The 23,678-nt window shown below is 34.9% G+C and overlaps 1 protein-coding gene across 7 annotated transcripts in view; it reads right to left on the minus strand.

Moving 5' to 3' along the window:
* MDGA2 (MAM domain containing glycosylphosphatidylinositol anchor 2) overlaps positions 1-23,678 on the minus strand; it is an 824,968-nt gene that overhangs the window by 290,662 nt on the left and 510,628 nt on the right. For all 7 annotated transcript variants that reach the window (XM_021074087.1, XM_021074085.1, XM_021074091.1 and 4 more), the window contains one exon: positions 10,393-10,525. In XM_021074087.1, coding sequence (XP_020929746.1) covers positions 10,393-10,423 — 31 coding nt within the window. In that variant the 5' untranslated portion in view covers positions 10,424-10,525. The remainder of the gene's footprint in view (positions 1-10,392; positions 10,526-23,678) is intronic.

Raw genomic sequence — 23,678 nt, forward strand, 5'->3', positions numbered from 1 at the left:
TCTGATTTTTTGGGATGTAGTGTCCTGAAGATATCAATTAAGTCTAACTTTTCTATTGTTTCCTTTAGGATCTCTGTTGCTTTATTGGTTTTCTGTCTAGAGGATCTGTCCATTGGTGTGAGGGGGATATTAAAGTCTCCTACTATGATTATATTCCCATCAATTTCTCCCTTTATGTCTGTTAATATTTGATGTATGTATCTGGGTTCTCCTATATTTGGGGCATATATGTTGACAATAGTAACATCCTCTCCTTGGATGGATCCCTTAATCATTAAGTAGTGTCCTTCTTTGTCTTTCTTTATGTCTTTTGTTTTAAAGTCTATTTTGTCTGATATGAGTGTTGCAACTCCTGATTTTCTGTCATGTCTATTGGCATGAAATATTTTTCCCCACCCCTTCACTTTCAATCTATATGTATCCTTAGTCCTGAGGTGAGTTTCTTCTACGCAGCATATTGAAGGTTTTTGCCTTTTTATCCACTCAGCCACTCTATGTCTGTTGATTGGAGCATTCAGTCCATTGACATTTAAAGTGATAATTGATAGATGATTATTTATTGCCATTTTGAACCTCGTGTTCCAGTTGATTCTATGGTTCTCCATTCTTCCTTTCTTTCTTTGGTTGGATGGTCTCTGGTTATTATCTGCTTGTTTTTTTTTTTTTTCTTTCATTTTTTGCGAATGCAATATTTTGTTTTGGCTTGTGGTTGCCCTGTTTTTTTAAGTATGCTAACCCCTTCCTATAATTGTGTGCTTTAGCCTGATGGTCCTGTAGGTCCAAACACTTCATTTCTATATTAAAATTAAGAACAGAAACAAACAAACATAAAAAGGGTCTATTTATTTCCTAACATCCCTTGCCCACATATTATGATTTTGATGACTCTTTTTTTCTTTTTAATTTTATTTTGTTTGAAACATGTTCATGATTAAATCTGTATGCTGGCTTATTTGAGTGACTGCTCTCTGATTGTGGTTTCCTCAGTCCTAGTTCTTCCCCCCCCTTTTTTTTTTCTTTTTCCTCCCTTTCTTTCCTTCCTTTCTTTTTGGTTTAGAGAAGCCCTTTCAATATTTCTTTCAGCCTGGGTTTTGTATTGCTGTATTCTTTTAGCTTTTGCTTGTTGGAAAAAATTTTTATTTCTCCCTGTATTTTAAATGATATTCTTGCTGGATAGAGTATTCTAGGTTGCATATTTTTTCCTTTTAGCACTTTAAATATCTCTTGCCATTCCCTCCTGGCCTGTAGTGTTTCTATAGAGAAATCAGCTAATAATCCTATGGGGGTTCCCTTGTAGGTAACATTCTGCTTTTCTCTTGCTGCCTTTAGGATCCTCTCTTTATCACTAACTTTTGCCATTTTTATTATGATGTGTCTTGGTGTGGGTCTGTTTGGGTTCAGTTTGTTTGGGGCTCTCTGTGCTTCCTGTATCTTGAATCCAGTATCCTTTAGATTTGGGAAGTTTCCAGCGATAATTTCTTCAAATATATTTTCCATTCCCTTATCTTTTTCTATTCCTTCTGGAATTCCTATTATGCGTAGATTGGCCCGCTTTATATTATCCCATAGGTCTCTTATATTGCTTTCTGGTTTTTTGATTTGGTTTTCTATCTGCTGACCTGATTGGGTGATTTCCATTATTCTATCTTCCACATCACTGATTTGTTCTTCTGCATTATTCATTCTGGTTCTTACTGCCCTTAGTTCAGTTTGTATCTCTGCCAATGAATGTTCTAGTTTTTCTTGGCTCCTCCTTATATTTTCTAGTTCCTTTCTGAGGGTATCTGCATTACTGTTCATATCTTCTCTTAATTCCTTCAGTATTTTCACTATTTCTCTTTTGAACTCTAGGTCTGTCAGACTGCAGAGATCTGTTTCATTGTTGACTGCTTTAGGTGAGTTCTCCTGTTGGTTTGACTGGGCGTGGTTTCTCAGCTTCTTCATCTTGCTTGTTGTTTTCTTTTTCCTGGGGGAGTTGTACTCTCCATGACTGGGTAGTGTTTGCCTTGTCACTGCCATTGAATGTTTCCTGAGGGCTGGCATTGTTGGTCAGTATTTTTTGAGGCAGTGTGGCTTTTCTGGAGTGTTGATGGGGCTAACAGGGTCTCTTTGAAGCAAAGGAGGACTTCCTGAGGGCAGACAGGACTGGGAGGTCCACACCACGATGGTAGCAGATTTCACTCGGTCAGGCAGAACTTGCTCTGGTGTTTTTGGGCTGTGGGGTTCTTGCAGGGGGTTGGTGGTGTTGGGCAGCTGTTCCTCAGGAGTGCAGCACCCCCTGAGGGCTGGAGCAGATAGCTGGGTCACTGAGAACCCAAGAGGCTCTTCCCCAGGGCAGCCTGACTCAGAACTGTCTGAGAATGTAGGCAGATCTTTTCACAGTCTGGCCAAGCTTGTTGTAGCTTTTCTCGGCTGTAAGGGGTCCTGCAGAGAGCTGGTGGTCCTGTGCAGCTGTTCCACAAGAGTGCGGCACCCCCAAGGGCTGGAATAGCTAGCTGGGCCACTGCAAACCCAAGAGGCTCTTCCCCAGGGCAGGCCAATTGGGAAAGACTGTCCGAGAATTAGGCAGATCTTTTCATGGCCTGGCAAAGCTTGTTCTAGCTTTTCTGGGCTGCAGGCCTTTACTCGGGGGCTGGTGGTGTTTGGTGCTGCTCTGCAGTGGTGTAGCCCCTCCAAAGGGCAAGCAGGCCAGGGCAGGGACAGCCCTTTCGGTGGTAGGCTTCACACAATTGTTGAGGCCAGCCCTCCCGGATGGTAGGCAGCCCTAGGTCCAGCCAGTGCGTAGGAGTGGTGGGTGCGGGGGGAGGGGATGCACTGGGAAGTACAGCTTTCTGATAGCTAGCTGGCCGTTAAGCTTGCTGTGGTGTGGGGAGTATTCTATGGGGACCCACCCCTTCTTCTCTCCCCTCCCCAGCATGGGCACAGACCAGGCTCTTCTCCCAGGTTCTACTTCCCCGCCCTTAGAGTATTGCTCCCTCCCCTGCAACACTTTGCTTTCTAGTCTCACAGGCAGTCTCTGCCCAGTCAAACTTGACAGACTGGTTTCTGGACCTCCTAAGCAGTCTCTGCTCTACCACCGCCCCCCAGCCCTTTCCTGGAGACTAACCTCCAGAGCTGTGGTCTTGGTGCCCAGCCCCCACCCAGGCGTCTCAATTTTTGGTGACTGTGCCTGTAGTTCAGATGATCTGTTCAGTTCTCAATCTGCTTTTCAGAACTCCGACTTACTCCTACACTCTTCTCTGCATCTGGAGATTCCTCCGGTTTGGTTGATCTTTCCCTAGAGTAGGTGACTTTCCAGGGTGCAGGATCCCTTTCTCTTCCACAGTTCCCTTTCAGGAGCGCCCGTCCAGCTTGGATTCACCTTCTCTCACTCTCCTCTTTTCTCTAGTTTTACCTAGTAATGTCACGAACTTCTTGCCATTATTGGAGTTTAGGTTCTTCTGCCAGCGATTAGTTGCTGTTCTGTGCAAGTCATTTATCCTGTAGATGTGGTTTTTTTTGTTTGTGGGAGAGGGCGAGCATGTCCCCCTACTCTTTCGCCATCTTTCAACCACTCCGCTTCTAGGTATTTTTTAATTTCGTCGTTGATTTCTTCAGTGATCCATTGGTTGTTTAGCAGCATGTTGTTGAGTCTCCATGTGTTTGTGGTTTTTGCCTTTTTTTCTTGTTGATTTTTCAGACATATATAATGTTGTGGTTGGAAAAGATGCTTGACATTTCAATTTTCTTAAACTTGCCGAGGTTGGATTTGTAGCCCAGGATGTGATCAATCTTAGAGAATGTTCTATGTGCACTTGAGAAGAATGTGTACACTGTTGCTTTTGGATGAAATGTCCTATAAATATCTATTAAGTCCATCTGGTACAAACTGACCAAATTTAAAGACAAAGAATGAAGACAGTACCTTCATTCAGGTACTGTATTTCCTTATTGATTTTCTGTCTGGATGATCTGTCCATTGCTGTAAGTGGGGTGTTAAAGTCCCGCACTATGATTGTGTTATTGTTGATTTGTCCTTTTAAAGTTGTTAGCAGTTGCCTTTTATATTGTGGTGAACCTATGTTGGGTGTGTGTGTATGTATGTATATATATATATATATATATATATATCTTCTTCTTGGATTGATCCTTTGATCATTAGGTAGTGACCTTCCTTGTCCCTTAAAATATTCTTCATTTAAAAGTCTATTTTTTCTGATATGGGTATTGCTATTCTACCTTTCTTTTGATTCCTGTTTGCATGGAAAATTTTTTTTCCATCCTCTAACTTTCAATTTGTATTTGTCCCTAGAAATGAAGCAGGTCTCAAAGACAGCATATATATAGGTCTTGTTTTTGTATCCATTCAGCCAGTCTATGTCTTTTGGTTGGCACATTTATTCCATTATCATTTAATGATATGTATGTTCTTATTGCCATTTTATTAATTGCTTTGGATTTGCTTTTGTTGCTCTTTTTTCTTCCCTTCTTCTCTTGTTCTCTCCTCTTCTGGTTTGATGACTATCTTTAGTGTTGTATTTGAGTTGATTTTTCTTATTTGTTTGTGTATCAATTGTAGATTTGTGGTTTGCAGTTATTCTGTAGTTTTGATACGAGTCTATATATATACACGAAATTGTTTTCAGTTGTTGTTCTCTTAATTGCAAGTTCATCTCCAGTATCCTGCATTTGTACTCTCCTCTTCTCACGATTTCTGATTTTGGTGGCATAATTGTGCATGGATGGTTTTGTATCTTTACTGTACATATACCTTTACTGGTGAGCCTTGTCATTTGCGGCATTTATGTTTCCTGTTGCTGTCTTTTCTTTTCTGCCTGGAGAAGTTCCTTTAGTATTTGTTGTAAAGCTGGTTTAGTGTTGCTGAATTCTCTCAGCTTTTGCTTATCTGTGAAGGTTTTGATTTCTCCTTCAAATGCCTTGCTTGGTAGAGTAATCTTGGTTGGAGGTTTTTTCCTTTCATCACATTAAGTATATCATGCCACTCCCTTCTGGCCTGCAGAGTTTCTGCTGAAAAATCTGCTGATAACCTTATTGGAGTTCCCTTGTATGTTACTTGTTTCTTTTCTCCAGCTGCTTTCAAGATTTTCTCTTTGTCTTTAATTTTGGTCAGTTTGATTAATATGTGTCTCGGTGTATTCCTCCTTGGGTTTATTTTATATGGTACTCGTTGTGCTTGCTGGATTTGAGTAAGTGGTTCCTTTCCCATGTTAGGGGAGTTTTCAGCTATTACCTATTTGAGTATTTTTTCTGTCTCCTTCTCTCTCTCTTCTCCTTCTGACACTCCTATAATATGGATGTTGGTGCGTTTAACCTTGTTCAAGAGTTCTCTGAGACTCTTTTAATTTCTTTTCAATCTTTTTTCTCTTTTCTGTTCCACATCCATAATTTCCACTAGTCTATCCTCCACATCACTTATACATTCTTCTGCCTCCTGTATTCTGCTGTTGGCTACTTCTAATGAATATTTATTTTGGTTATTGTATTTTGCATCTCTTCTTGTTTAAGTTTTATATCTTGTTATCTGTTTGCTCAGTGTTTCCTGTAAATTATCCATCTTTGCCTCTAGTTATTTCCATTGTCTTACATCATCTTCAGCATCAACAGTCTAAAGTCTTTTTTCTGGAGGCTGAGAATCTCCTGATCACTTAGCTGTTTCTCTGGGTTTTTTCTTTGTCCCTCATCTGAGTTATAGTTCTCTGTTTTTCATTTTTATACATTTTTGGTGCGGTGACCATTTTACAGATAATAGAGTTGTAGTCTCTCTTAGTTATGGTGTCTGCCCCCCTTGTGGCTGAAGTTGGTATGGGGGCTTGCTGTAGGCTTCCTGATGGGAGGGGCTGATTCTGCCCACTGGTAGGTGGAGCTGATTCCTATCCCTCTGGTGGGTGGGGCTTTGTCTCTGGGTGAAATTAGAGGTGGCTGTGTGCCTGGGGGGACTTTAGGCAGTCTGGTTACTGATGGGTGGGGTTGTGATCCCTCTGGGATTTTTTTTTTTTTTTTTTTTGGCTTGGGGCTTCTCAGTACTGATGGGTATAGCCAGATTTTCCCAAAATGGCCACCTCCAGAGAAAGGCACACTGATGAATATTCCCATGAGCTTTTCTTCCAATGTCCTACTCCCACAACAAGCCACATTCACCCCTGTTTTCCAAAGACATCTTCCAAGAACTGCAGTCAGGTTTGACCCAGATTCCATTGGAGACTTTGCTTTGCTCTTGGACCCATTGTATGTGAAAGTCTGTATGGGCCTTTTAAGAATGGGGACTCCATTTTTCCCAGTCCTGTGGAGCTCCTGCACACAAGCCCCACTGGCCTTCAATGCCAGATGCTCTGGCAACCCTTTCTCCTAGTGCCAGGTCTCCACAAGTGGGAGTTTGATGTGGAGCTCAGAACTCTCACTCCTGTAGGTGAGTCTCTGTGAAACAGTTACTTTCCATTCTGTGGGTGGTTGTAAATTTTGTTGGTTTTAGGAGAGAAGTTGAGTTCCACTCCTTCTATTCCACCATTTAATCCCATCTCCCCTAGACACTGCTTTTTAAAATAGTTTTGGGAAATTGATTTTTTTATTAACAAAAGTTCCTACTCACAAAATGGAATGGGCTCACAGATAACAGTCTGATAAAAAAGACGTTTGTTTTTCAAAGACATTATTTACTATTATTTAAAATGTATGCCATTTCCAGGTCATTTTATAACGTGTCTAATTCAGCAGGTATAAAAGACCCAGGAAACTATCCTCATGACTCAACTGTTCTGCTTAATAACAACTTTTAGAAATTCTTATCCATAGCACACATTGTTGCCTCTTCATATGCTGTGTCATTTGGGCATTGTGCAAGTCAAGTCCATAGACTGATTGAAATTAAAAAGTTTACCTAACTATAGAGATGTTAAAATGAGAGTTTATCTGTACCAAAAAAAAATTAGACAATTTTTTGATCTCCAATGTAAGCATTCCCAAACTTATCCTTTCCTAAATATATTAATAGAGATTAATCAATCATAATTTTAAAAGAAAACATTCTCAATATAAGTTACAGATTTGCCTTGTTATTTTGCAAAACAAGAGTGAAATACATGGGTACTTTAGGTCCATCATTTAGAGATTCACAAGAGTGATAAAGAGCATCTGACCCTTAGGTTATGTCATCTTCTTTTGATGTTGGAAAAGCAATGAACTTATTTGTCAGTTACAGACTTTTTGCATAGAGATGATGAAAGTTTAATTTATTCCTGGTGTTGAGAGCTACCTAAATGATTTCACCTATTTGAAATGCACAAACTCTTCCAACTTTGAGCACAACCAGATGGTAAAAGTGCTGAGGCAAACCTGGTTTGAATATGTAAAGTGTCAGGCACATAACATGCTTGATTATAGTTATCGAAGAGTCAAACAAGGTACTAGCTTATATTTTCAAACACAATTATTTACCATCACTCCAAAGCTCATTTCATAATGACTGTCAATCTTAAGTTTTGTGAGACAGCTTATAAAAGAGTCAAATAGATTATTTGGTTTGCTCAATCTAGATATACAATATTTTTGCTTGAAAAATAATGAACCAGAAAGTTGAATGTGATCCTGTGCTCTCTGCAGGATCTCTGTTCTGAGCTGACAATTGTTAAAAATTATCTCATAAATAAAGTCACTCAGCTGCTTTAAAATTTAAGACTTCAGGTGCTGGGAAGTCTGGTCACCTCTAAAGACAATCTTTTCCTTTCTGTTTTAAGATTAGTCATTATTTACTTTTAATAAAACACTATTGCTGAAATTTACATTCACTTTTTCCAGATCCACAAAAATTTTGAATAGCTAGTCAGTCTCTTATTTTAAAATAACCCTTCAAACATTGCAATCAATCTTGTCCCCACTCCTTATTAGCTGTGGTGCAATGGAAAATAATAAAATCATACATTTCTTCATTCATTTCTACAATATAATTTCATCGTACCTCTAATCTTTAAAGATTTTTATTTATGTTAATTTTGTTCATTTTCAAAACAACCCAATAAGGATACTTTAATTGCTACAGACCAATTTGTTATGTGTCAGATAACCCTCTCTCCAAAAAAAAAAAAAAAAATCCACCTGCTTACATCCCAGTAATTATAAAGATAAACTCTAATAATAAACATGAAATACTGTTTAAAGGAATAAAGCACTTCTCAAGTGTAAGGCTGTAACATAAGTAACAGTACATCTACTATTACTTGGTTCCTCCTTCCACTGGATGGAAAGAACTGTCATACATAGTGAGGTATGAGGAAATCCATCTGGTTTATACATGATTTGGCTTGAACTGGAACAGCCTGTCTTATGGCCTGTCAACATGCATTGTACATCTGCTTTAACCATTAAAGAGAAGAATGCATTTGAAAATCAAAATGAAGTAACTGTGATTTAGACATTCAGGATGTAACTGGGTGACAGTTTGTGGATGTGGTTTTAGACATGCCCCTGCATCACTGAGAACTTGAATTTTCTGACTCTATCAGACTCAAGGACACACCAGTTGTTATCAAAACGACATGTGCAAGCAGCAGCCAGGTGCAACCTTATGGTCTCAGGGTCTTCCCTTGTAACTATGCAACCATTTCAGACCCCAGGCAATCCTTGCTTAACAAGCACCTTACTTCTTGTCAGCTCCAATTCTAACTCTTGACAAACCACTTATGTAATTTTACGTTTTTGACTATATAAGCCTCCTCCTATTTTGCAGTCTGGCAGAACACAATTCAAAAGTGCTTCTGGAATCTGTCTCTTGGGCTATAGTCCTCAGATTGTCTCAGATAAAACTTTTTCTATTATTGATTTTTTACCTATTATTAGTGTTGACAAACTGCAATGCCTTTACCCAGCCCATAGGTCCTACTTACATTTAATTTTTAATTTTGCTGTTCAGGTCATGTGTATTTTAAAAATACATTAAAGAAACTAAGAAAAACAAAATCAGTTATAAGAATTCATGTAACAGTTCATATCAAAAAGAAAACATAATCACACCCCATTATTATATTAACCTGTTTTTTATTTCTCAATATCCTAATACTTTCAAGTGAAATGAGGCTACTTTTACAAGTCTTAGGTCTGCTAAGATTTTATATGTCTACTTTTTTCTGAAATATGGTTTTCATCAAGTCCTTCTCATCCTTCTTGATGTTTCTTTCTGTCTGTCACATCCTTCTTTTACTTTCCTATGATAACATTTATCTGGTGCTTAATAGAGCATTTCTCTAGCTTAAGACAACTTACATCTTGACAAACAGCCTTTGCCTATCACTGCTGACCCATAATAGGAACATAATGAGTTTATGATGAATAAATGAATGAATACAAAAAAGAATGACCTTTCAAAGTTTAAACACAAATGAACATATGTTTCTGAATCAAGGTCTGAACAAATAATTTTTTTTCATCTTTTCATAAAGTGTTAGGTTTAATCTTTCCACCAAATGTGCTGGATGGAGTTGCTGACCACTAGCTCACTGTCAGAGGAATGGATAAAGTGTATTCTACATGCTTCATATACATCAACTCACTAATTCCTTCCTATAACTTTATCTGGTTAGGAGGAAACAGAGGACAAGAAGAGTGAAGTGACTTAGCTAGATCCAAGAACTAATAGGTGCCAGAACCATGAACTAAACTGAGAAACAACAAAGCCCACACATTTCAGATTTTTGTTAATGGGAAAAGTACTTTTAAAACTCTATATTTTAACAATAATGATTTAAAACTAAAAATTCATATTAATTACCTCTGAGAGTTTCTTAAAATCTGTTCAAATTCTAATTTATTAAGGTGATTCTTTATAGACAATCTTATAAAAGATAGTTCACATGCATTTAGATATTTCTTTTTAATGTGTTTGCAATTATTCTGAGTCTATATTACTAAACATAGGCTAACTTAAGGTGCAGTCTTGCTAATGTTTTGACATTTTTCTACAAAAATACTTTCCTAACACCTACCTGAAATTACCAATTAGCTTTCTTGATGTGAAAGAGAGTAAGAGAAAGATTCTTTTACTTAGTTTTGGAATGACAAATTACTTTTAGCAATTTAGATCATAAATTTCCATGTGAAAAATCTAATATTCTTTAGAAATGTCTTCAAACAAAATATAGGCCAGCTTGTGACATTTATAAATACATGCTTTAAGAAATTATAGTTTTGTTTGCTATAAAAACATATATGGGAGCATATGACAATTAAGATTTACATTGTCAACATATTAAAAGTTTTTCAGATGTCACAGAATTTTCTGGAGAGAAATGATGACTTGTTCCTACATAGACTATAGAAATCATTTTGTCTATAAAAATGTTAAAGAGACATTATAAACATTCTTTGTGGATAAGAGACATACAACATTCAGAGGTAGTTCCATACCTGTTTTATTGGAAAGTCTAAATGACACCATCTTATCAGGAATATTACATACATTCCTCACCGAAGCAATGCAGCTATAATTAGCATAGTCCTGAGGTCGAAGGTTCTTTAGTTTTAAGATCTTTGTTTCACCCTGAAAATGTAGAAGAAGTCATTAAAAAAAGTCAATCGTAATCAAAATGAATAAGTGGATGAATCATGGCACTATTGTTAAAAATTACATTATCTGAATATGGCATATCATCATTTTTTAAGGAAATACTTTAAAAAGAAAAAACCTACTGCATTTAAAAATCATATCTAATGTGCTTGGAGATAAAAAAATAACAGACTACAATGAAAATTCATAACATTTTCTTTGCAAACTAGCTTCCTAAGGGTGGAGGGGAGATCTTTTTCTGATAGTAGTTATGCAAATTATTATGCAAAGATCAGAATAGTGTATTTAATAATGGAGTTTATTCAACAAACAGTGTAATCTATGCAGCCTTCAACATGAAATGTTATGAAAGAAATGGATTTGGAAGAGCCAATAAATGAAGTAATGTTGGTAGAACAAAGTTAATGAAGTCAATCTAATGATAGATAATTAAATTTATATACATAAATATTCAGTGTACATGGAGCAAATGACAGATCTAAAACTGTATTAAAAAGTATTCAAGAGTGTTTCTATATTATTATTGTTCTTGTTATTTTACATTCAGTAATTCAAGATTTAGTTTTCCCAGGTAAATCTGCAAAATTGCAGATAGACTCAAATTAGGCAAGTGGCCAGAAATATATTACAAACTCTTGATGAGCCAAAAAAAATCTTGAAAAAACACTGAAATTGTTCAAAATATAAAAAGAACAAACAACAGTAAAAAGAAAAAAAACCTCCTGTCCAATTCAAATTAGGTCTCCTGGGATTTCTTTACCAACTAAAGTTATTAATGCATCTCTCAAAATAGTTCCTCTCACAAGTAACTTAATTATGGACATGGTAAAAAAGTCTTCTAATGACATCATATTTGGTACAGTAATTTTCAAAATGTTAAATTTTTCCAGATAACATCTGTGCAGAACCATGTGTTTCCTTTATTTTACTTAAGTAACATCATTCCAATCCTAAAAATTGTAATACTTCCATACAATATCCAGAAGAATCAGAATATTTAGTGACCGAATCCATAAAGACAATGTCTGTTTATTTGGAAAAACAACAACAACAACAATGAAAACTTTGTTCACACACAGACAGGCACACAGAGTTTTCCAAATGTCAAATGAATCTCTCCTTCAGAACGCATTTGCATTTGGCCATAATTCCTTTCATTCATTGTCAAAATTCACTTAAAACGGTCACACGTTGGAGTTCCCGTCGTGGCTAAGTGGTTAACGAATCCAACTAGGAACCACGAAGTTGCGGGTTCAGTCCCTGGCCTTGCTCAGTGGGTTAAGAATCCAGTGTTGCCATGAGCTGTGGTGTAGGTTGAAGACTCGGCTTGGATCCTGCATTGTTATGGCTCTGGTGTAGGCCAGCAGCTACAGCTCTGATTAGACCCCTAGCCTTGGAACCTCCATGTGCCATGGGAACAGCCCTAGAAAAGGCAAAAAGGACAAAAAAAAAAAAAAGTCACACCTTTAGCATTTTCCTCAGTAGGATAAATAAGTCTTCTATCTATTAACTTTGGAAAATACTACTTTTCTATATAAACAAATGCAAATAAAACCCACAGAAATAAACAGTGTGTGTGGTTCTAGAACTTATATTTAAAACATATCCTCAATGTATTAGAGTTCTCATTTAACAATATACAATGCATAGAAAAGTGTGCTAAATTAGAAAGCATAGTTGAAAGAATGTGTTTTGCTAGAACCAGTTGACACAGATAATTTTTGAATGAGCTAACACATCTTGCACCTTCTACCTCTGTGACTATTATTGCTTACATTTTCTTTCACTTTTCTTTCTCAACACTTAATGGTTGGTATTCCCTGGAATTCTCTCTGTATCACAGTTAATCACACTTCAGAAAATTCCCTTAAATGATTTTATTCTTGCTGATAAGCCCTATATTCCTGTTCCCCTCCTCAAGTCTTTATCTCTGTTCCAGAATTCTCCTTCAAGTTTTGGATGCAGATGCCAAACTTTTACCTCAATATGTCTATTTTTATGTCTCACAGACACCTGAAACTCAACATATTCTAAAGGAAACATCAATTCCATTCTCTAAATCTACTCTTTCTTCTTTAGGAACAGGAATCTTAGATTGTTCGATCTTTTAATTGTTACTTTTTATTCATATATTCAGTATCTCCATCTCAGATTCTTTTACTGACCTTTCAGCATGGACAATTTTGAACATTCTTTTATTTATTTTTAAACATGATGCTCTAAGCCCAACATTCAGCTGAGACATTCCTGATTGTGCTTAGCACAGTTTAATAATCCAAGCAAATATGAAGACCTAATCAAGAACTAGGACTTTTTAACATGGAAGTCTGATCATTCCATTTCTTTGTTTAAAGCACATGAATGGCATGCTATTGTTCTTAAAAATAAACATGACAGCTATTAGTTTAACTGTCAACCCTATAAGATACCCATTCTTCTTGCCCCCTCCAGTCTCTCATATTCTTGATCCCTTGTACACATTCAGCTTCCTCTAGCCACAGATCCTTCACACATTCCTGGCTCTTTATCTTGCTACCCCTAATCAATTTTCATCTCATTCTTAAATCCCAACACTCCTCACTTCCACAGGTGAGCCCTTCCTTACTTTCTAGAAAAGGTGGGATCACTTTTTGTGAGATCCTGCTTATATCTTTTTAAACACAGTCTCTTTTTTCCATTTATTTTGGTAATGACTTTATTTTCTGCCATACTCCTCCTCTTGCCAGTAAGTACCTAAAAGGCAGAAATGATGTGTATGTTGTTCTCAGACATATGTTCTACTCACCTAGCACAGAACTTAACATAACAGAGACTTTTTAAATGAAAACTTTTTCAATTAAAAGTAGAACTTCCAAAAAACAAAAGTCCAGGACCCAATGACTTCATGGGTGAATTCTATCAAAAATTAAGAGAAGAGTTAACACTTATTCTTCTGAAATTCTTCCAAAAATTGCAGAAGAAGGAACACTCCTAAGCTCATTCTATGAAGCCACCATCACCCTGATACCAAGCCAGACAAAGATACCATAAAAAAGAAAATTATAGGCCAATATCACTGATGAACATAGATGCAAAAATCCTCAACAAAATATTAGCAAACTTCATCCAAGTATACATTAAAAAGATCATATACCATGATCAAGTGGGATCCCAGGGATGCAAGGATTCTTCAATATCTGCAAATCAATCAAAGTGATATACCAAATCAACAAACTAAAAAATAAAAAACATATGATCACCTCAATAAATGCAGAAAAAATTTTTGGCAAAATTCAACACCCATTCCTGAATGAAAAAACAACAACAAAAATCCTCTCCAGAGGGTGGGTATAGAGGGGAACTATCTCAAAATAATAAAAGCTATATATGACAAAGATACAAGCAACATGATTCTCAATGGTGAAAAACTGAAAGCATTTCTGCTAAGATCAGGAACAAGACAAGAATGTCCACTTTTACCAAAGTTATTCAACATAGTTTTGGAAGTCCTAGCCATGACTATCAGAGATGAAAAAGAAAATAAAAGGAATCCAAACTGAAAAAGAAGAAGTAAAACTATTACTGTTTGTAGATGACATGGTACTATACCTAGAAAATCCTAAAAACACTGCCATAAAACTGCTCAAGCTCATCAATGAATTTGGTAAGCTGCAGTACACAAAATTAATATATAGAAATCAACTGCATTTCTCTGTACTAACAATGAAAGATCAGAAAGAGAAATTAGGGAAACAATCCTATTTACCAGCAAATCAATAAGAATAAAATACCTAGGAATAAACCTGCCTAAAGAGACAAAAGGCCTATACTCTGAAAACTATTTGAAGCTGATGAAAGAAATCAAAGATGACACAAATAGATGGAAAGCTACACTATGCTCTTGGATTAGAAGACTCAATATTGTCAAAATGACTATACTACCTATGGCAATCTACAGATTCAGTGCAATCCCTATCAAATTATGAAGGGCATTCTTCACAGAACTAAAACAAAATATTTTAAAATTTGTATGGAAACACACAAGAGCCTTAATAGCCAAATAAATATTGAAAAGAACAAAAAAGGAACTGGAAGCATCAGCCTCCTTGACTTCAGACTATACTACAAAGTGACAGTCATCAAAACAGTATGGAATTGACACAAAAAGAGATATATATATCAAAGGAACAGGATAAAAGTCCAGAAATAAATCCAAGTGCCTAGGGGTTCAACTAATCTATGACAAGGGAGGCAAGAACATACAGTGGAGGAAAGACAGTCTCATCAATTAGTGGTGCTAGGAACACCTGACAGGTACATGTGAAAGAATGAAGTTAGAACATTCTCTTATACAAAAAAAAAAAAAAGTAAGGCTAGATACTTTAAAACTATTTGAGTAAAACACAGGCAGAAAGCTATTTGACATAAATGACAGCAACATCTTGTTTGACCTACCTCCTAGATTAATGACAATAAAGATAAAAATAAACCAATGGGACCTAATTAAACACAAAAGCCTTTGCATAGCAAAGAAACCTTTAAAAAAATGAAATGACAATCCACAGAATGGGAGAAAATCTTTGCAAATGATGCAACCAACAAAGGCTTAACCTCCAAAATATACAAACAATTCAACAACAACAAAACAACCCAATCAAAAAATGGGCAGAAGACCTCAACAGACATTTTGCCAATGAAGACATACAGATGGCCAGCAGGCACATGAAAAAATGCTCAACATCACTAATTATTAGAGAAATGCAAATCAAAACTTCAATGAGGTACCACCTCACACCAGTTAAAATGGCCATCATTAACAACTCAACAAACAACAAATGCTAGCAATGATACGGAGAAAAGGGAACCTTCCTTCACTTTTGGTGGGAATGAAAGTTGGTACAACACTGTGGAAAACAGTATGGAGGTACCTCAGAAAACTAAATACAGAACTGCTATTAGACCCCACAATCCCACTCCTGGACAGATGTCTGTATAAAACATTCATTCAAAAAGATACACGAACCCCTCCCTATGTTCACTGCAGCACTATTCACGACAGCCAAGACATGGAAACAGCCCCAATGTCCACTGACAGAAGAATGGATTAAGAAGCTGTGGTGTATATATATATATATATATATATATACACAATGGAATACTATTCAGTCATAAAAAAAGCTCAAAATAATGCCATTTGCAGCAATATAGATGGAACCAAAGATTCCCATACTAAGTGAAGTAAGTCAGAAAGATAAAGACAAAAACCATATGATATCACTTAAACGTGGAGTCTAAAATATGGCACAGATGATCTATCTGTAAAACAGAAACAGATCACGGACATGGAGATTAGATTTGTGTTTTCCAGGTGGAGAGGAGAGAGAAGGGACAGATGGGGAGTTTGGGATTGGTATGCAAAGTATTACATTTAGAACTAATAAGTAATGGGGATCTACTAAACAGCACAGGGAACTGTGCCCAGTCTCTTGGGTTAGAAAAAACAAAAAAAGAATGTGTGTTTCTGTGTATGTGGCTGGATCACTTTTCTGTACAGCAGAAATTGAAAGAGCATTGCAAATCAACTCTACTTTAATAAAAATAAATAAATTAACAGGAGGAAAAAAAGTACTATACTTGTCCTTCACTGCTTAGGGTTTTGCTTTATATATATTTATTTGTCAAGAATTTATTATCTGCTTGGCACCTGCTATGAACTCAATAGATGTTAATATATATAGTCAATATTATAAAAGTGATCTTGCAGTGGTATCAGTTCTCAAATATATACAAAGGATGAACATTTTTATTTAGATTCATATTTAATGACAGTCTCTTTATTTACATATAATTAATTATATTCTGCTACTACTTCTTGTTTCTGTTGCCAACGACAAATTTTTTAGTCCACATTTTCTGTATACTATTTTAACACTACTGAAACCATATCCACTAATGTCATTAATGGTGGTCTTCTGTTAAAATTCAATAAATATTTATTTTTTATGCTTCTATACTTCTATGCTTATTTCCAACACTTTAGATTACATTTGCTACTTGGACAGCTTTTGCATGAAGGTAAACAATTATAAATAATTTAGACACTTCTTTGTTGTATTCTATTCCATTTTCTATCTACTGTACACATTTCAGTCTATAATCTTCCACTAACACTATACTCCCAGTGCAATCTGATACATGGTCATGGTTTCAATTAACACCTATGTATAGATACTTGACAAATTTTTAAGAAAAAATAAGTCACACTTGAAAAAAATCACCAAAAGTATTGTAATTAATGAAATCCTTGTTTTCTGAATTTTTTCCTGTACTTTTACTTGCAAAGTTTGGTAGCCATTACACTCTTGCACTTGAGTTTTCCACCCCCATCTAGATCTCTTAAGATAATCCATAGCGATTTTCTAATTCATTTTGAACATTCTTTTCATTACTGTTTTTGTTTATGTTCTTCTATTCTTCCTGCATTACAGATCTCCTACCCCATAAAAACCCACTTCATAGTTTGCCAACAAACAAGTTAGACTTGTCCCTTCTGTTTCTAGACTAAATTTTTTTTTCTCTTGAATTTCCCCTGGACCTCTCCATGCATGTCCTCTCCCACCATCTCTATACCTTTGACCACTAATCTTGAGTTCTTTGATAACTGCCTGGTAAAGATTTTAATCAGTAAGACATACAATGTCATATCAAACTCAGTGAGTTCACCATTCCATTCCACTTAACTCTAACTGTAGCACCTGATAGACATTTTCCCTTCTGATGTTGTGCTACTTTTTAATGATCACCAGCATCATTCTCCCCATAACTCATACTTACATCTCCTGTCATCATTCACTCTTTAGTTTCTCATTATCCTACATTCAATGGCATCAAGTGCTCTAGATTATTCTTTAGTATTTCCTTCACAAATGGCCTTTACTTTTCAAACTATAGGCATGATATTTGCTTTAGTGCCTCATCAACCACTGATTTAATAGATATGGTTTGAGTGCTTACTTGGGCTAAGGTAATGTACTACCTGCTATCAAGAATGGTCCCTCTCCTTTATTCTAATCACTGCGCATGATGCCACCATATCTCCCTTCATCGTGTCATTTTCATGCCAGGAAACCCTAAGCAGCTTTTGAAAGGTCATTTCAAAAACCTTTAGTGCATCATTTGAGACTCTATGCAGTCTAAGCAAAAATACTTTTTTCTTATTCCTCACACAAATTATTTTTTATTATGTTCATTGAATATTTATTCCCATCAAATAAGTTTCAACACTATTTTGAGGTGCCTTTTTAGAATTTCAATATGTTGACTTATGTTTTTAACTGAATCATGAGGCCTCCAGGGTCAGAGTCATCTTACAGCTCTCATATCATCTAATAGGAAGCATTTTACATTCATTGCTTAATTTTGTTGATTGACAGGATGTATTTAAAATTTGGTCTCTCCACTCATCATATTCTACAAGAAGTATTGTTATCATATTATATAATCATAATGACTTAAGTAAAAGTTACAAAAATATAAAATCTATAAAAATTAGACTTCATGTTTCCCACAGTGCACTCTGTCCTTTGCTTATGATGCTATATTTTTCTTATATTATTCTCATTATATTTTCCCCTCTCTACCTTTTATGTAATACTTGCTATGTTAATAATCAATTGGAAACTGATTCTTTCTCTGTAATTTTTCTACAATTAAATATTTTCACTTGCACTTATAGAATAGATATGTGGTCAACTCTCTTGCTCATTCCTATTCTTTGCAAAATAAAAATAAAAATTATACCAGAGAAAGTCAATTCTTTCCAATTCTTTGAAATGTTATGCCACATTTCCTATCAAAGTTTAAGAGACAGCTAGTTTCTTGATTTAAAATTAACTACAATGTGTGAAGGAAGTTCTTGAAATTTTCTTGATATTCATGCTAAGAGGAACATGATCTCTGTGTAAAAACACATCAGGCTGTACACTTATGTTCCATGTACTTTTCCATATGTGTTTAACATTTCAATGAAAAAAATGTTTATACAAAATTAATAACAGCCTTATTTCAATTTGCACTGGTTTCCTGCAATTTACATTATATATTATGTCAATCTGCCTCTTTTATATAAAAACACATTAAATCCATCCTTATCATTTTGTGCAGTGTGTTTGCATGTTATCAACTCAGCCAAGATTGCTGACTTGAAAAGAACAGAGACAGCTAGTTGTCCTGCACATAGTAAGTGTTCAGTAAACATTTTTGAACCATATGGACTATAAAAGTAATAAGAATCAAAAAATTCTTAAAACTCTGGTAGGCTGAAAAACAGATTTAAGTTAGAGGCTAGCCACACAAGAATTGAACAGTCTATTATTATCAAGAGAATGTAAAAGGGAAGTAAGCCCCAAGGGAAATATATAAAACAGTCCAGTACATCTGAACCAACAGCAATTGATATCTGGCCATTAAAATACAGAGGTCATTTTTGTAGTGGATGCATTCTTGAAATATTTTCTTGTGGTTAGGCATGCTGCTGGTGTTTATGTTACCCAAAAGTAAAGAAAGACTATAAATTGGTAGTAATACTGAGGTTTCTAAGGCTTAAAAAGCCTTACATTTGAGATGATTCATATTCTTTTTTTATATATATACAGCAATTTTTATTTTTTCCATTATAGCAGGTTTTCTTTGTTCTGTCAATTTTCTACAGCAAGGTGACCCAGTTACACATACATGTATACCTTCTTTTTTCTCACATTATCATGCTCCATTTGAGTGAAGTAAGTTAGAAAGATAAAGACAAATACCATATGATATCACTTATATCTGGAATCTAACATAGGGCACAAATGATCCTGTCCACAGAAAAGAAAATCATGGACCTGATTCATATTCTTTAAAGATGAACAAATATGGTCCAGTAAATATAATGGTTTGTGTACAGACTGTCCTAGTTAATTCTTATGCAGATCAGAGCAACAAAGTGGGTGCATGAGAAGGATAGACAAAAAGGTTCTCAATTTCCCAAGGAATAACTTTCAATTCTAGATTCACAATTTCCCAAGGTTCAGTTATCGTATGACTGGAGAATTGTTTTAGGTGAACTAAGATGATAAAATCCTGTATTCAGGAAGCAAGCTACTAAGATGTCTGAACCTAAAGGACAGTCATCTAGGTTAGTATGTAAGATTACTCTATGTAGCATGTTAAAGAGGGAGAGGAGCTGATATAATCTATAAAAGAAAGTAGAAAACAATAGGCAGAGTTAAGGAAAAATTTGAAACAATTAATTCATCACATTCAGGGAATAAGTAAATCATTTAGGCTGACCCTCTTCCTTTCAATAAACAACTCCCAAAGCTCAAAACATTTTTAAAATATATATCATGATGTACAACCAGAGAATATATGCCTATATGAATACATACATATATATATAAAAATATATGCTGTCAAATGGCATGCATATGTACATATGAATATATATCTATATTTATAATGATTTAGACTTTACTATTTAACAACTGTTTTTTCATATAATATTAATTTCATTTCCTTGATCATATAAATTTAACATTTTGTGATGTTGGAAGGCTTTTTGCATGTGAATTTCCATGATTTGTAAAAAGGAATTTTTCCGTTGATTATTGTCTAATTGTCTAATTAGCCTAATTATGACTAATTACATAATTGATGTAAATATGTTCAGTCTTGTAATTAGATGGTGTAATTACAATACACAAGATGATGTCATGAGCATCTTTTAAAAAGTTCTAAAAAATAGCAAGAGTATGTGTAGTTTGTAAAATTTAAGTACACATTTCTTTAATGTTCATAAAATTATTTGAAACATCTATATTTTAAATTTAAATCTATGTCTATAAATAAAATAAAAAGGAAGGCATTCTATATATTATTCAGCAGCCCATTCCAATGGTGACATTGTCAAGTGAAATAATACCCATAAACTGAAGCAGCATTTCTATTTTATTTATAAAAGATATTGGAAATTTCTTTTAAAATTTACTTTCAGATATCAGTTAAAAAATAAACGTTCCAATTCATACTCATTTTTGTGGCTCTAATAACTAATTTATTATAAACTTAGAAATAAATATTTGCTGGCTGACACTTTCAGTATTAAGTATTAGTATAGAAAGCATAATTAAGACTTAGATATATTCTTATTAATTCATATCAGCCTAGAAACACAGACCAATTTCATTTTGGACACATGATCTATAAAAAGGTATAAACAAGGTTTTGTATTTCCACAGGATGGTGAAATAAATACTCAATGGAAATTGATACAGTGATTAACTTGTGTATGAATGTGCATGTGGAGTATATATATCTCATTATGTTAGAAATTCTATTTTATTTAAACAACACATTCTTATCAAATAGGAAAACATAATATATTTAGAAGAAATTTAATTTCATAGTATTAAAAATAAGTAGACTTATGATCTGTCATTTGAATCTTTCCACGATATAGACCCGAGATACCTTCCCAGATTCACAGTACACTGTTCCTCACATATACCAACTATTATTCCAGCCAACCAGAGACATGGCCAGTCTTTGAAGATATTGTCTGCCTTCTGTATATTGCACATGTTATTGCTTTTCATCTCGAATGATCTCTCCATAGCAGTACTGTATACCTCTATTTTGACAATCATTTTTATTTTGTATCATAATCACTGTTTTGTTTTTATAAAGTGTCTGAAATTAGTACCAATTTATTCTTATTTTATTTTTTCATTTTTTGGCATCTCATTTTTTTTCTTTTTAAAAACATTTTTGGAGTATAGTTGGCTTACAATGCTGTATTATTTTCAGGTGTACAGCAAAATGAATCAGTTACATATATAAATATGTTGATTTTTTTTTACATATAGGTTATTATAAACTATTGAGTAGATTTTCCTGTGCTATACAGTAGATTATTGTTAATCAGCTATTGTATAGAGAAGTTGAAAAACCTTTAGGCAGACCCATCCAAAAAAAAAAAAAAAAAAAAGGAGAGGGCTCAAATCAATAAAATTAGAAATGAAACAGGAGAAGTTACAACTGTCGCCAAAGAAATAAAAAGGATCACAAGAGACTACTATAACCAACTATATGCCAATAAAATGGAAAACCTAGAAGAAATGGACAAATTCTTACCAAGGTGCAAGCTTCCAAGTCTGAACCAGGAAGAAATAGAAAATATGAATAGACCAATCATAAACACTGAAACTGAAATGGATTTTTTTTTTTTTTTTTTTTGTCTTTTCTAGGGCCGCTTCCTGTGGCATATGGAGGTTCCCAGGTTAGGGATCTAATCGGAGCTGTAGCCGCTGGCCTATGCCAGAGCCACAACAACGTGTGATCTGAGCCGAATCTGCAACCTACACCACAGCTCATGGCAACGCCAGATCCTTAACCCACTAAGCAAGGCCAGGGATTGAACCTGCAACCTCATGGCTCCTAGTCAGATTTGTTAACCACTGCACCATGATGGGAACTCCTAAACTGTGATTTTAAAAACTTTCAAAAAACCAAAGTCTGGAACGAGATGGCTTCACAGGTGACATATCAAACATTCTGAGAAGAGTTAACACCTATCCTTTTGAAACTCTATTAAAAATTTCCAGAGGAAGGGACGCTCCCAAGCTCATTCTATGAGGCCACCATCACTCTGATACCAAAACTAGACAAGGATACATAAAGAAAGAAAATTACTAGGCCAATATCACTGATGAACACAGATGCAAAAATCCTCAACAGAATACTAGCAAACCAAATCCAACAATATATTAAAAGGATCATAATCCCATGATCAAGTGGGATTTATCCCAGGGTGCAAGGATTCGTTAATTTCTACACATCAATCAAAGTTATATACCACATCAACAAACTGAAAAGTAAAAACCATATGGTCATCTCAATAGATGCAGAAAAAGCTTCTGACAAAATTCAACACCCATTTCTGACAAAAACTCTGTAGAAAGTGGGCACAGAGGAACCTGCTTCAACATAATAAAGGCCATATATGACAAACCTACAGCTAACACCATTCTCAATAGGGAAAGTTGAAAGCATTTCTACTACAATCAAGAATAAGACAAGGATGTTCACTCTCACCATAGTTATTCAACATAATTTTGGAATCCTAGCCATGGCAATCAGAGAAGAAAAAGAAATAAGAGGAATAACTGTTTACTTTGAGTTCTCCCCATATATATTAACAAAGTCAGAGGATCCCTGCCTAGTAAACCTCTTAATCTCTGAAAGACAGTTGCCATTATCTTGTACAAAATAGATCTCAGTCATATTAACTGGATCTTATTTATACTATGAAGACTCCTACAGAGGCTATGGGATTTATGAAAATAAATTAAAATATTATTAAAGTGTGCCAATAAAAACAAAGCTTTTAGTTTTTGGACAGATTTTTCATTATAAAGTACATATGGCAGTGATGGAAACAACAGTCCAAGAAATCAATAATATCTAAGAAATACATACACATACATATTAGCATGATAAGCAAAAGGAAAAATAAACACCATTTCTATCTCATAAATGGCAAAGCCATTACAGGAAAGCAAAAAAACTAAGTCAGTATTGGGGAGCATTTCAAGGATACAAAATAAAATTAATTTATAATCTAAAGAAAATATGAAATATAGAGAAAAGAACTAGATGTAATAACAAATTTTAATCTACATAAAAATTATGTTTTATGATTATAAACATAGAGACCACAAGCTAAGTCCATTGTGTTGCTTTCTACTGCTAAACATCCATAATTAATCATCCTTCCAAATTTCCAAGGCAGCTAGAAGCTACTGATGAGGAAATTGTTTCTTATCAAGTAGATTTATGGGTAAAAATGTTCTTTACACTGTATTATAAAAATGTGTCCTGAAAGCTGGAATTTTAAATTTATTAATTCTAAATTTTTCATCCAACAGAACTTTTAAAGAAATCTTACTTATTTTGTAATTGCCTATATATTTAAAATTATACACAACTAGTAATGTTATCATATCTACCACCCACTCCTGAAGAAACTGTAGGTTCAAGCAGAGTTTAAAAATTGCAGTCAAGGGGGTCAAATATAGAAGTCTGGCAGCAATAGGTGGTGTATTATTTT

The sequence above is a fragment of the Sus scrofa genome, chromosome 1, assembly GCF_000003025.6.
Source record: "Sus scrofa isolate TJ Tabasco breed Duroc chromosome 1, Sscrofa11.1, whole genome shotgun sequence".
NCBI lineage: Eukaryota > Metazoa > Chordata > Mammalia > Artiodactyla > Suidae > Sus > Sus scrofa.